At 44.0% G+C, this 14,049-nt stretch overlaps 3 protein-coding genes across 3 annotated transcripts; 2 read left to right on the top strand and 1 right to left on the bottom strand.

Moving 5' to 3' along the window:
* Positions 1 to 7,334: 7,334 nt before the first annotated feature.
* On the bottom strand, positions 7,335 to 8,068 carry LOC9268689 (pathogenesis-related protein PRB1-2). The gene has a single exon (XM_015789858.3). It carries the CDS (start codon positions 7,926 to 7,928, stop codon positions 7,410 to 7,412), a length of 519 nt encoding a protein of 172 aa, XP_015645344.1. The 5' UTR covers positions 7,929 to 8,068; the 3' UTR covers positions 7,335 to 7,409.
* Positions 8,069 to 10,352: 2,284 nt separating this feature from the next.
* LOC136357279 (uncharacterized) lies at positions 10,353 to 11,363 on the top strand. Its single transcript, XM_066312322.1, has one exon. It carries the CDS (start codon positions 10,353 to 10,355, stop codon positions 11,361 to 11,363), a length of 1,011 nt encoding a protein of 336 aa, XP_066168419.1.
* Positions 11,364 to 12,171: 808 nt separating this feature from the next.
* Positions 12,172 to 13,215, top strand: LOC136357278 (uncharacterized). The gene is made up of 2 exons (XM_066312321.1): positions 12,172 to 12,819; positions 12,907 to 13,215. Exons 1-2 carry the CDS (start codon positions 12,172 to 12,174, stop codon positions 13,213 to 13,215), a joined length of 957 nt encoding a protein of 318 aa, XP_066168418.1.
* The last annotated feature ends 834 nt before the right edge of the window (positions 13,216 to 14,049 follow it).

Here is a 14,049-nt window from a genome sequence, read left to right as displayed (position 1 = left end):
CTAATAATCTTATATTAAATGGCTACTAATCTCATATTAAAATTGTAATAATCATTTATATATGCTAAGTCTAACAATCTTATATTAAATCTCTAACAATCTTATATTTAATCTCTAATAATCTTATATTAAAATTGTAAGTCATATATATATATATATGCTAAGTCTAATAATCTTATATTAAATTGCTACTAATCTCATATTAAAATTGTAATAATCATTTATATATGCTAAGTCTAACAATCTTATATTAAATCTCTAACAATCTTATATTTAATCTCTAATAATCTTATATTTGAATTGTAATAGTCATATATGCTAAGTATAACAATCTCATATTAAATCGCTACTAATCTTAATTATATTAAATCGATAACAATCTTATATTAAAAGTGTAATAATCATGTATGCTAAGTGTAACAATCTTATATTAAATATCTAACAATCACTTAATTACATCACTTGCCTGCGCGAATTCCTTCGATGGCTAGCTACCACTTCGGCTTGAGGGACGACGCCGACGTCTTCTCTGCAACATTACCAGGAAAATGTATTAGTCTAAACGTCTTCTCTGCAACATTACCAGTAAATCGTATTAGTAGAAACGCGTTCGTTCTCACACATTTAGTACAAGTGCATTCATGTTCGTAAGCGTTTCGTGCACGTTCGTTCGCGTTTTGTAATCGTATTGTTCACGTTCGTTCGCGTTCGTTAACGTTTCGTTACGTTCGTCCGCGTTCGTTAACGTTTCGTGCACGTTCGTTCGCGTTCGTTAACGTTTCGTTCACGTTCGTTAACGTTTCGTTCACGTTCGTTCGCGTTCGTTAACGTTTCGTTACGTTTGTTCGCGTTCGTTAACGTTTCGTTCACGTTCGTTCAGCGTTCGTTCAAAGGTCGTCCACGTATCGTTCACGTTCTTCGCGTTCGGTCACGTTCGGGCGCGCGCGGAAGTGGCGTGCAGTGGCGGCGGCGTCGGGGCGCCGTGGGCCGGCCCGGCGGCGTGCGGGCGCGGCGGCGGCGGCGGCGTGGGGGCCCGGCGGCGTGGGGGCCCGGCGGCGTGGGGGCGCGGCTGCGGTGTCGGGGCCAGCGGCGTGGGGGCGCAGGGGCGGCGTCGGGGCCAGCGGCGTGCGGGCACGGCCGCGGCGTCGGGGCCCAGCGGCGTGCGGGCGCGGTGGCGGCACGCGACGGCCGCGGCGTGGCGTAGTGGCGGCGTGGCGAGCTCGAGGCGGTGGCGGCCGAGTGGCGTAGCGGCGGCGTGGCGCGGTGGCGTGGCGATCAAGCTCGGGGGGGCGGCGTTCGTGGCAGTGGCGACGTCGTCGACGGCGGCAGCGGCCGCGTCGATCGAAGTCGGTCGTCGGCCGGCCGTGGAGATCGATCAGAGAGAGAGATCGAGATCGAGATCAAGAGAGAGAGAGAGGCAGCGGCGGCTCTCACCCAAGAGATGCGGCGGCGGCGTCTGCGGCGGAGGCGGCGAGGACCACCAAGCGACGGCGAGAAACGACGGCGGTGTCGGCGCGGGGTTGCCCTAGGCACGGTGGCGGCGAAGGAGAGGCCGATCAAGATCGAAAAACGGCTAAGTGTTGGTGGAGAAGACGAGGGCGCACCGGGAATATATATACCCCCGGATCTTTAGTCCCGGTTGGTGAGAACAACCAGGAGTAAAGATATCTTTACTCCCGGTTGTTGACAACAACCGGGACTAAAGAAAAGATCTTTAGTCCCGGTTGTTCTCATAAACCGGGAGTAAAGATATTTTTACTCCCGGTTGTTCTCAGGAACCGGGACTAAAGATCTTTTCCCGCTATTTCCAAATTCTTTTTAAACCCGGTTAGGGTTAGGAACCGGGAATAAAGATAATAGCAGTTGTGTCTTCAATTTCATTGCATATGTGTTTCTAAAATAGTAAATAATGCATTACAATTATTTAAAGTCGAACAATTAATGATAAAACCTTCGAAAAATTATTGTTGTACGTAGTAGAATACGTGGATAATATATAATAAGCACATGAATGATTTAAAATTGTTAAAAATTCTAATTAACATAATAGCACATGCATGATTTAAAATTAATACAAAATCTAATATCATATATAACTAGCATATCATGATATTAAATTGATAAAAATTCTAATTAACATATGTAAATACCACATGCATGATTTAAAACCTTTAGAAATTCTAATAATCATATATATGTAGCATATGGATGATTTTAATTTGATTAAAATTCTAATAATCATACATAATTAACAAAAAATCTAATAATCATATATAACTAGCATATGGATGATTTCAATTTGATAAAAATTCTAATAATCATACGTATTTTACATATGCCATACAACAATTGATTAGTATAGATATTCGGTACATCCAACATAGTTTACATCGTGTACAGAACAATTACGGCAATACATCGGCGGTGACGGTTGACCGGACGTACTTTCTCCTCACTATTGTTCATTCCTTGTGATCGCTACGTGAGTAAGGGGTGTCTTCATTTGATAGGAGGATGCTAGGGTCAATTGTCATCGTGAAAGGGGTTGCCCATCAAACTGATCGTAATCCTCGTCAGTCTTGTCCTCTAATCCGACGATTTTTCTTTTTCCTGGGAGAACCACGTGGCGCTTCGGCTCGTCAGTCACTTTGCCCTTTTTTTCTTTGCTAGACATGTCCTTGACGTAAAAAACTTGGGTTACATCATTGGCAAGGACAAAAGGTTCGTCCGAGTATCCAACCTTGTTAAGGTCAACCGTTGTCATCCCACTGTCATCAATCGTTACGCCTCCACCAGTCAACCTAACCCATTGGCACCGGAACAAAGGGACCTTGAGAGGTCCATAGTCAAGTTCCCATATGTCCTCGATGGCACCGTAATACGTGCCAGTTGTACCATCGTGTCCCATGGCATCGATACGAACAGCACTGTTCTGGTTCGTGCTCTTCATGTCTTGGGCCCTCGTGTAGAATGTGTACCCATTGATTTCATATACCTGGAATGTCGCGATCGAGCCAGATGGTCCCCTCGCCAGGAAGGCCAGTTGTTGGTTAATCGTCTCATTACCCATGAGATGTTGTCGCAGCCATGTGGAGAAAGTATCAATGTGATGCCTTGTAATCCATGCATCGGACTTACCGATGTTTTTGGTGCAAACTAGAGCCAAGTGCTCCTCGATGTAGAGAGCCACCAATGAAGATTGTTGCAGAACCGTGAAATGGGCTTTACGGAATAAATTGTTGTCTAACGTCATTATTGCTTTCTTTCCGAGAGTCCCCTTTCCCCGTAGTCTCCCTTCATGGCGTGATTCAGGTATCCCGATTGGGCGAAGGTCTTCGATAAATTCTACGCAGAATTCGATGACCTCCTCTGTTCCATACCCCTTGGCGATGCTTGCCTCTGGACGAGCACGGTTACGAACATACTTCTTCAGAACGCCCATGTACCTCTCGAAAGGAAACATGTTGTGTAGGTACACAGGACCGAGAATACCGATCTCTTTGACAAGGTGACAAAGCAGATGCGTCATTATATTGAAAAATGAAGGTGGAAATATCAACTCAAAGCTGACAAGACATTGCACCACATCATTTTGCAGGGCTTCTAATCTATGAGGATCGATGACCTTCTGCGAAATTGCGTTCATGAAAGCACATAGCTTTGTTATTATTGCCCGGACATTGTCTGGGAGGATACCCCTTATTACAACTGGTAGCAGCTGTGTCATCAACACGTGACAGTCATGAGACTTTAGGTTTGTGAACTTCTTCTCCTTCGTGCTTATTATTCGCTTTATATTCGTGGAGTATCCAGACGGTACCTTGATGCTCTCCAAGCATTCAAACGTACTTTCCTTCTCTGCCTTGCTAAGAGTGTAGCTGGCTAGACTCAAGTAATGGCTTCCTTTCTCCTTTGGTTCTGGGTGAAGGTCACCGCGTTGTTCCATATGCTTTAGATCATTACGTGCTTCCAGTGTATCTTTCGACTTTCCATATACACCTAGGAAGCCAAGAAGGTTTACGCAAAGATTGTTAGTGAGGTGCATCACGTCGATTGCGTGGCGGACGTCCAAGAATTCCCAATAGGATAACTCCCAAAATATAGAGTTCTTTTTCCACATCGCCGCGTGACCATCTTCGCTCTCTATAGGCTGGCTGCCACGCCCCTTTCCAAACACTACTTTAAGATCTTTAACCATAGCAAACACTGTTTTTCCGCTGCGATGTTTAGGCTTCGTACGGTGGTCCGCCTTATGTTCAAAGTGCTTGCCTTTCTTCCGAACCGGATGGTTTGCTGCAAGGAATCGACGATGACCCATGTACACAACCTTCCTACAGTACTTAAGATACGTACTTTCTGTTTCATCCATACAGTGAGTGCAAGCCTTGTACCCCTTGTTGGACTGCCCGGATAGGTTGCTAAGTGCAGGCCAATCGTTGATGGTTACGAACAGCAGCGCTCGTAGGTTAAACTCCTTCTGTTTGTCCTCATCCCACACGGGGACACCTTCCTTCTTCCACAACAGTTTAAGATCTTCGACCAGTGGTCTTAGGTACACATCGATGTCGTTACCAGGTTGCTTGGGCCCTTGAATTATAATCGGCATCATTATGTACTTCCTCTTCATGCATAGCCACGGGGGGAGGTTGTAGATACATATCGTAACGGGCCAAGTGCTGTGGCCGCTGCTCATCTCTCCAAAAGGATTCATGCCATCCGTACTTAAACCAAACTGTATGTTTCGTGCGTCCTTTCCAAAGTCTTTAAATTTTCTATCGATGTTTCGCCACTGCAAACCATCGGCGGGGTGTCTCAGCATCCCGTCCTGTTGACGCTCTTCAGCGTGCCACCGCATCATTCTAGCGTTCCCCTTGTTCCTGAACAAACGCCTTAGCCGTGATATTATAGGGAAATACCACATCACCTTAGCAGGAATTCTCTTCTTCGTTAGCTGCCCGTCAACTTCTCCTGGATCATCTCGTCTAATCTTTTATCGTAGTGCTTTGCAAACAGGGCATGCTTCTAGGTTCTCGTACTCCTCACCGCGATATAGAATACAATCATTCGGACATGCGTGAATCTTCTGAACTTTCAGTCCTAGAGGGCACACTATCTTCTTAGCCTCGTACGTTGTCTCGGGCAACTTGTTTCCCTCCGGAAGAATGTTCTTAACGAGTTTCAATAAATCGCCAAATGCCTTGTCACTAACACCATTTTTTGCCTTCCATTGCAAGAACTCCAGAGTGGTATCCAACTTTTTGTGCCCCTGCTCGCAACCTGGGTACAACGACGTTCTATGGTCCTCTAACATCTTGTCCAATTTATGGGCCCCCTTTTCACTTTCGCAATCCTCCATGGCGTCCTGCAACATCTGACCAAGATCATCCGCAATGTTGTTACCATCAGCATCCCTTTCCTCCTCGCCCGTTTGATTTCATTCAAATCCAGCGTACTGAGCAAAGTCCGGAATATTGTCGTCTTCCACTTCATCTTCTTCCATTTCAACACCTTGCTCTCCGTGGGATGTCCAACAATTATAGCTTGGCATGAACCCCGACTCAAACAAGTGGAAATGAATAGTCCTGCATGCAGAATACTCCTTCTGATTCTTACACTTATTGCATGGACAACAAATAAAACCCTTTTGCATGTTAGCTTCGGCCACTCTCAAAAAATAATGCACGCCGTCAATAAACTCTTTGGACCACCGGTCAGCGTACATCCATTGCCGATCCATCTACATAACATGAAAAAAAATCGTACACACATAATTATTCGTACAATAATGACAGTCATACAATAATTATAAAATAATTACAAACTCTTTCAACAGTCACACAATAATGACATATCATTATTCCTACAAATATTATGAAATATTACACCGAATAATTATATATTTACTATTTATAAAGTTTTAAACTAATATTAATGTGTTGTACTTATTTTAATTTGTCATTTTACTTTGTTTTCTATTATTCAAGATTAACTTTCACTATATTTTCCTTCTCAACTTTTTTATAAAACCTTCTTTAGCAAATAAACTAAATTTCTATATATTCTTTATTCTCCACACAAATTTTCTCTCTCATCAAATAACAACAAAATTTTGGTCACAAAAATGTGTGCAAAACATAGCTCCAAATGTAATATGAAAAAAAAAACATTGGAGGATGAAGTTGCTAACCTTTTAGGCACCTCTGATTTGTATATAATCACCAAAATAAATTTACTAGAAATTTTGGCATGACCTCCCCTCTTTTTTGAAGAAATTTTGAAGCTTGCTCGGGCTGAAGGAGGAAGAAGACATTTATATAGGGGTGAGACTTTAGTCCCGGTTGGTGTTATGAACCGGGGCTAAAGATCGCTGTGATCTTTAGTTACGATCTTTAGTCCCGGTTGGTGTTATTAACCGGGACTAAAGATCCCGGGGGACCTGACAGGCCCTTACAGCATTTGAACCGGGACTAAAGTTACGATCTTTAGTCCCGGTTGGTGTAGATCAAATATGCCCGTTACCCTTTTTAACCGGGACTAAAGATGATCTTTAGTCCCGGTTTTTGTTGCAACCGGGACTATTGTGGAATTAGCCCGACCGACGAAAGATGGTTTCTCCACCAGTGGCAGTTGCACTGCCAAGATTGTTACACCTTTGCTGATAATAGCCGAGGACAATCTCGTCGGCATCCATGGCGGCCAGCAGCTCGAAGGAGATAGTGGACGCGGTGGAGAAGTGGATGGCGTTCCCCATCTCCACCGCCGCCGGCTTGGAGATCGTTGCCGAGGAGGGCTCTAGCGGAAGCAGCGCCCAGCAGCAGCAGGCTTGGCGTCCGGTGGCGGCGGCGTGGTGCGACAACGGCGGCACGTCGGGGACGGGAGCGGCATGCAAGTCGTCAGTGGACGGCGGCGCGCGGCGGCGGCCGCGCGTCGTAAGACTGGCTGCCGCGTGGGTGTCGCTGGAGGTCAAGGACGCGCTGTCCAGCCTGCAGCAGACGTTCGTCGTCTCCGACGCGACGCGCCCGGACTGCCCCATCATCTACGCCACCGAGGGGTTCTTCACCATGACCGGCTACTCCCTCAAGGGAGATAAGGCGCAAGGGCATTTCGGTCCAACCACATTAAAAAAGGGCTCCTGAACCGCCACGTCAGCATGGCAAGTTTCATTTAGACGGCACGGTGCTCATCGATAAATATCTATGGTTATGTAGTGTCTTTCCCCCAAAGCTTTGTTTTTCGGTGTCCCTAGGCTAAAACCACACAACTGCGATGCCGCGTAGAAAAATTTGCCTTACTTATTATAGTAAGTACGAATATGGTACTGTATATGTTATACATACATGAACGTGATTAATTTATTCATATAAATATATATCTGATGCGTACATTCATGTAGTAGTAAGTATAGTGTACTAGTAAGGGCGCTGATCGGGGAAGTTGCCGGGCGGGAAATAGTTGCAGCTGATGATGACACCGCCGCCGTTGCTGCAGGCGGCGCGCGCGCAGCCGATCGACGTCGTGCTCCGCCACACCACCTGCGTGTAGTGGCCGCAGTCGAGCAGCGCCCCCCTCGTGCACGTGTTGCTGCTGTACACGTAGTCCGCCTTCTCCTCCATCCACAAGCCGACCGCGTCCGCCGCCGTCGACGCGCTGCCGGCGCCGCCCATGTACAGGTTCTCGCCGTAGCCCAGCTGCACGCTGTTCGAGTGGTCGAGGCTGCAGGTGGCGGCGAGCACCGCCACGTAGCTCTCCGCGAACGCCTGCAGCGTCGTGTTCCACACCACGTCGGGGAGGCCGACGCCCTCGCCGCGGCGGGCGTCGTTGTGGGCGTCGACGAAGTCCTGCGGCGAGCTCTGCGCCGCCGCCGTGCTGGCCGCCATGGCCAGCGTCGCCGCCGCCAGCAGCACGAGTGCAAAGGCTTTCGACGCCATTAATTAACAGAGAAGCTCGATCCAGCAGATGAGTTTCTCAAGCTAATTAATTAATGTCTTGTGCTGAGACTTGTTGCTTGCTGAGGTATTTATAGCAGTTAAATCATGAGAGCTATAGCTAAGCTCGATTACGAGAGATCGAGGTTGGAAAGACACTTTAGACTTGGTCCTGCACTGTCACGTTGCTTCTAGTAGATGTTAATTACTTCCACTAAATATAATTAAGTGGTCAATTGTCGCAAACTTTCCATGCATGTATTCACACTGTACTTTAATAGTCTTTGGCACACAGCTCAGCTGCATACTTTCTTCATCTGGGCAGGTAGTGAATGCAACTTGATGTTTATTTTTCTGGCTTATTTATATATCCTATAGCCAATAGCTCAACATGCATTAAACCACATAATTTTAAAAAAAGAGAGCCATATATTGGATCATTCCTATGCTTAATCCATTTTGTAGCTACTATTCATCACTAATTAGTAAATAACTTAGCATTCAGTGATTTACTTAGCTAGCGTAGAACGTTATTACTGTAAAGAAGTTACACCATCACTTGACAACACATTGGATGACACTTCTATAGTTCATATCAGCGTGTATATATAATCTTTCTCGTATGTACGTATTGAAATTTTACAACTGCATTGCACACACCAATATTCCGTCTGCACTGCACGGGGTATCATCTAGTATTCTAGTGTGTGTGCATATGTATCCATATCACATTATCCGAAAATGTGTCTTTCAAAGTTGTGATGGCTCCCAACCAATGATGGATCATAACCGGGCTACCTCGGCCATAGCTCAAGGCCTAAGTACAGGCTCATATAAAGCTATGCACACTACGCCGAATCAGGTCATCTCTGACGGTATTCAAACCGTCACCTTTGACGTGTTTTGGTCCTAGTCAGAGATTAGTGGTCGCTGATGACTTTACTCACATTTGACGGAGGACGTTCGTCAGAGGTAACCGTCACCATTTTTTTCCACAACACTCCACGAACCGGTTGAGGGCTTAACCCAAAGCTAGGTTCATCCCTTTTCTAACTCTAATGCAATACTTAAAGTTACAACAACAATAGTGGGCCCTATTCATAACCTGGTTGAGAAATATCAATATACACACACACATAGAGTAAAGATACCCTTAATTAGAAATAAAGCTTCGAGTAACACTGACATAGCCGATGACAAGGTGGATACCGTGACAGATATGGTTTCTAGAGAATATTTTTCTTTTTCTTATCTAAAGAATTAAAGAAATGGTAAAAAGGTAGTTTCTTTCAAGATTAAAATTAAGGATCATACCATAATATATGCCCAGCTGGAGGCACAAGATATAACGTTGAGCATGCACAGAGGCAATATTAATATTTGGCACGTTGCAATGAACTTTCCAATGATTTTCCTTGGCCTTTTCCTCTCGTGTAGCCGCATATTAATTACCTAACTCACGAAGACGTACGTACGGTTCTACTACTACGTGTTATAGTACGTACGTACAGCATGCGAGAGACGTTGGAAAGACTTTGACTGGTCTTGTACTGTCACACGTTTACCTCTAGTATAGTTTTTTGAGTAAAATACAGTAGCGGCCCTTAAACTTGCGGGCGGATATCATCTAGGTCCATTAACTTGTAAATCGTGTAATTAGGCCACTAAACTTGCTAAATGTACCATCGCCGGTCCAAAATGTCATTTGACCGTGGTCGCGCCGACGTGGCATGCCATGTGCACAGCTGAGCTGGCCCGCACCGTGCCTTTTCTCACGCGCACCGTGTGTGTCACCGGCCACACTTGTTTTTTTTTCATCGAGGCCCCTCTGTTTTTCTCATTTTCTTTCGTCATCCACTGCTGCTTCGTCTTCCCCGGAGTGCCCTAGCGCAGAGTGCAGCGGAGATCGTGAGGGGGGTGATCGCCGGAGAAATAGGGTTCCAACGGAAGCGCAAAGAGGCGAGATCGATTGGCTGTTGCGGCCTCCCGCCGACCATAATCGCGGGGAGGAGGCATGATTTTCCGCCTGGAAGGGGAAGGGCCTCCGTTGTACAGTGAGTATAACTTCAAAATTTCGTTCGTCCATTAATCTGCAGGGTTAGCATGCACTGATTGATGTTGGTAGATAGATACAAAGGAATAAGGCGTTTGTTATGCAAAAAAGATGTTATTTTTCCCTGTAGGATGATTATCCTGACATTGTTCTCGAGTAGGCTAGAACATGAGAGTAATACAGCTAATTAGGATTGCAATGCAGGTCCTGATGATGGTAAATTCACCGCTGAGGTACACCATGGTGGTTTTTTTGTTGGTCAAAGTAGCAACAGGGCATATGTAGATCAAACAATAAATTGGATTGACCACTGTGAAGCAGGAACATGGGATATTGTTTGTTTGGATGAATTTTTAGCTATGCTTGGGTATGATATGACTCCAGATTTTAAGGCTTATTGGTTGCTCCCTGGAAGGACTCTTGAAGATGGCCTTAGGGTTATATCTACTAGGGCTGACTTTGAAGTGATGAAATCAGTTGTGCACAAGGTTAAGAATTTTATTATCTACTTTGATCAGGGTGACACAATTGCAGGTGTAGATTGGGATGATGTAGTAGCTAATCCTATTAGTGAATTGCCTAGGGTGCTTAGTCCTAGGAAGATGCCAACTGCTGATAGGAAGGTGCCAAACAAACAAGATGACAGTGACAGTGATGGTAGCTTAGAAGATGACACAGATTTTGTGGACAGTGACTATGATATATCAGATGCAGATGATGACTTGTATGTTGACAATGTTGATATGGGTGTTGAAGACTTATCTGACTGCAAGGCAAAGTCTTGGAAGAAAGCTAAGGGCAGTCAGTTGAAGAGGAAAGAAATAGTAGTTAGAAATTCTGATGGGGAGGAAGTTTCCACTGATGATGAAGATTTGCAGCTCCCAGATTCAGATGATGAAGGTGAAGTGAGATTAAAGTTCAAGGCTTTCATGGCAGAGGATGTTAAGAACCCAGTTTTTAAGGTTGGCATGGTGTTTCCTTCAGTAGAAGTACTTAGAAAGGCCATAACAGAGTACAGTTTGAAGGCTAGAGTGGACATCAAGATACCTAGGAATGAGCAAAAAAGACTTAGGGCCCACTGTGTTGAGGGTTGCCCATGGAACTTATATGCATCATTTGATAGCAGGTCCAAGTCAATGATGGTGAAGACATATCTTGGGGAGCATAAATGTCAGAAGGAATGGGTGCTGAAAAGGTGTACTGCTAAATGGCTATCTGAGAAGTACATTGAAACTTTTAGAGCAAATGATAAGATGACACTTGGAGGGTTTGCAAAGTTAGTCCAATTAGAATGGAATCTGACTCCATCTAGAAGCAAGCTAGCCAGGGCAAGGAGATTGGCCTTCAAGGCCATATATGGTGATGAGATTCAACAATATAATTAGTTGTGGAACTATGGGGCTGAGCTAAGAAGGTCTAATCCAGGCAGTTGCTTCTTTTTGAACCTGGTAGACAGTTGTTTCAGCACATATTACATGTCCTTTGATGCATGTAAGAGAGGGTTTCTGAGTGGATGTAGGCCTTTGATATGTTTGGATGGTTGCCACATCAAGACTAAATTTGGTGGACAAATCCTAACAGCAGTAGGCATTGACCCTAATGATTGCATATATCCAATTGCAATAGCTGTGGTTGAGAAAGAGTCATTGAGGTCTTGGACATGGTTTCTATATACCCTAAAGGAAGACCTGGGCATTGACAATACCTACCCATGGACAATAATGACTGATAAGCAAAAGGTATACTTGTTCTTTATTTTTGTCTTATAAGTTTTGTTCTTATAATCTGACATATTTCAAATTCCATGTTTGTTTTTACATGATACAGGGTCTTATACCAGCTGTCCAACAGATTTTCCCTGATTCAGAACATAGATTTTGTGTTAGACATCTGTACTCCAATTTTCAGGTACATTTCAAAGGTGAGAATCTGAAAAACCAGTTATGGGCATGTGCTAGATCAAGTTCAGAGGTTGAGTGGAATGCCAACATGGAAGAAATGAAATCTCTTAATCAGGATGCATATGAGTGGCTTCAAAAGATGCCTCCTAAAACTTGGGTCAGAGCTTATTTCAGTGAATTCCCTAAGTGTGATATCTTGTTGAACAATAATTGTGAAGTATTCAACAAGTACATCTTAGAAGCTAGGGAATTGCCAATCCTGAGTATGTTTGAAAAGATCAAAAGCCAAGTAATGAGTAGGCATTACAGTAAGCAGAAAGAAGTGGCAGAGCAATGGCATGGGCCTATATGCCCCAAGATCAGGAAGAAAGTACTGAAAAATGCAGATATGGCAAACACATGTTATGTTTTGCCAGCCGGGAAAGGGATTTTTCAGGTGGAAGATAGGAATTTCAAGTACATTGTTGACCTTAGTGCTAAACATTTTGACTGCAGGAGATGGGATCTAACAGGCATCCCTTGTAACCATGCTATCTCATGCTTAAGGAGTGAGAGAATTAGTGCCGAGTCAGTTCTTCCACCCTGCTATAGTTTAGAAGCATTCTCCAGAGCATATGCATTTAACATTTGGCCCTGCAATGATATGACTAAGTGGGCTCAGGTGAATGGGCCAGAAGTGAAGCCTCCAATATATGAGAAAAAGGTTGGCAGACCACATAAGTCTAGGAGGAAAGCACCACATGAGGTACAGGGAAAAAATGGGCCTAAAATGTCCAAGCATGGTGTGGAGATGCACTGCTCTTACTGCAAAGAGCCTGGACATAACAAGAAAGGGTGCCCACTGAGAAAGGCTGGACTCAAACCCAAACTGAAGACAAGTAGGACCCCAGCTGCAAGTTCTACAGAAGAGTTGCATGAATCTGAGCAAGAACCAGTAGAGGTAATGAAACAATACTCTATCTTATCACTCTATTATCAGTACCCTATTAATTATAACTCTATCTTAATTACCTTTGTAAACTTGTAGGTGCTGACCCAATCTCAGTCTGCATATGACCAATTACTATCACAAGTTCCTAATCCTATGGTTGCACAGATGTTTGAGGAATCATCACAAGTGAGTCAAATGGAAACTACACATGGTCCTCTCCCAGATAACCAGTACATTCTTTCAAACCAGCCAGCTGTAGTATCTACCCCTATGACCACAGCAACAAAAGAGGGAAAATCTAGGGCCAACAAAAGGAAGTGTACAACTGAAGGAGTTTCAGGAGTTGCTGCTACTACTTCAAAGAACAGAGCTCCCAGGAAGAAAGCTACTGCTACAAACAAGTGATATGTGTTAGACCATATGTTTGATGGTCCTTTAGTGTTAGTAGTACTTTGTTATGCAAAAATTTCAACCTTGTATGGATTTCATGGGCATGCTTGCTTGATTTTGTGCTGCCAAACTTGTGGCTATTTTGTGATAGAACATGGGATTTTTGTGATGCCAGACATGTGTTCACTAAATGTAGTACTGGAAATACTACTAAATGCCAGAAATTTGGTATTGTGATGAATATGCGAAATTACTGCCTGTAATGCATGATGCATGTTTGCTATTTCCATATGACAGTTTTACAGGACATTTCATATGCTAGAACAAAATAACAGTTGTCTGCTGAAAAAAATTAGAGATGTCGATTTTCAGAACAAAATCTCAGATTTCAGCTTCACATAATAGCATTTAGCATACATTTTCCATACATGGTTCAGATTCAGCATACACAAAAGGTCACTCAAGTGCCTTATTTCAGCTGACACAAAACACACCAGCACCAATACATCCATATCCATCAAACTTTGGTATCTACCTAAGAAGCAATAGTGCAAATATGACTACTACAAAACCAACAATAACTGACAACATAGATCTTCTACTCTCTTCTAACATCTTGATTCTATAGGCCATTTTAGTAACTGAGCCACATTCCTCTTTTTGTCCCCTGCTCTTTGCTTCATAGACATTGCGTTCAGTGACAAGTCCATCAATCATAGCTCTTGAGTTGGCAAGGGATGCTCTAATTTCAGAGTTCTCTGTCTTCACTTCACGAACAGTGCTGACTAAATCATTCAAAACCTGCTTCAAATACGACGTTGTCCCTGGTTCATACCACTGCCGTAATTT

This window comes from Oryza sativa, chromosome 7 (assembly GCF_034140825.1).
Source record: "Oryza sativa Japonica Group chromosome 7, ASM3414082v1".
Lineage (NCBI taxonomy): Eukaryota > Viridiplantae > Streptophyta > Magnoliopsida > Poales > Poaceae > Oryza > Oryza sativa.
Note: the sequence above shows the minus strand (reverse complement) of the source record. Positions and strands in the feature narration are given on the sequence as shown.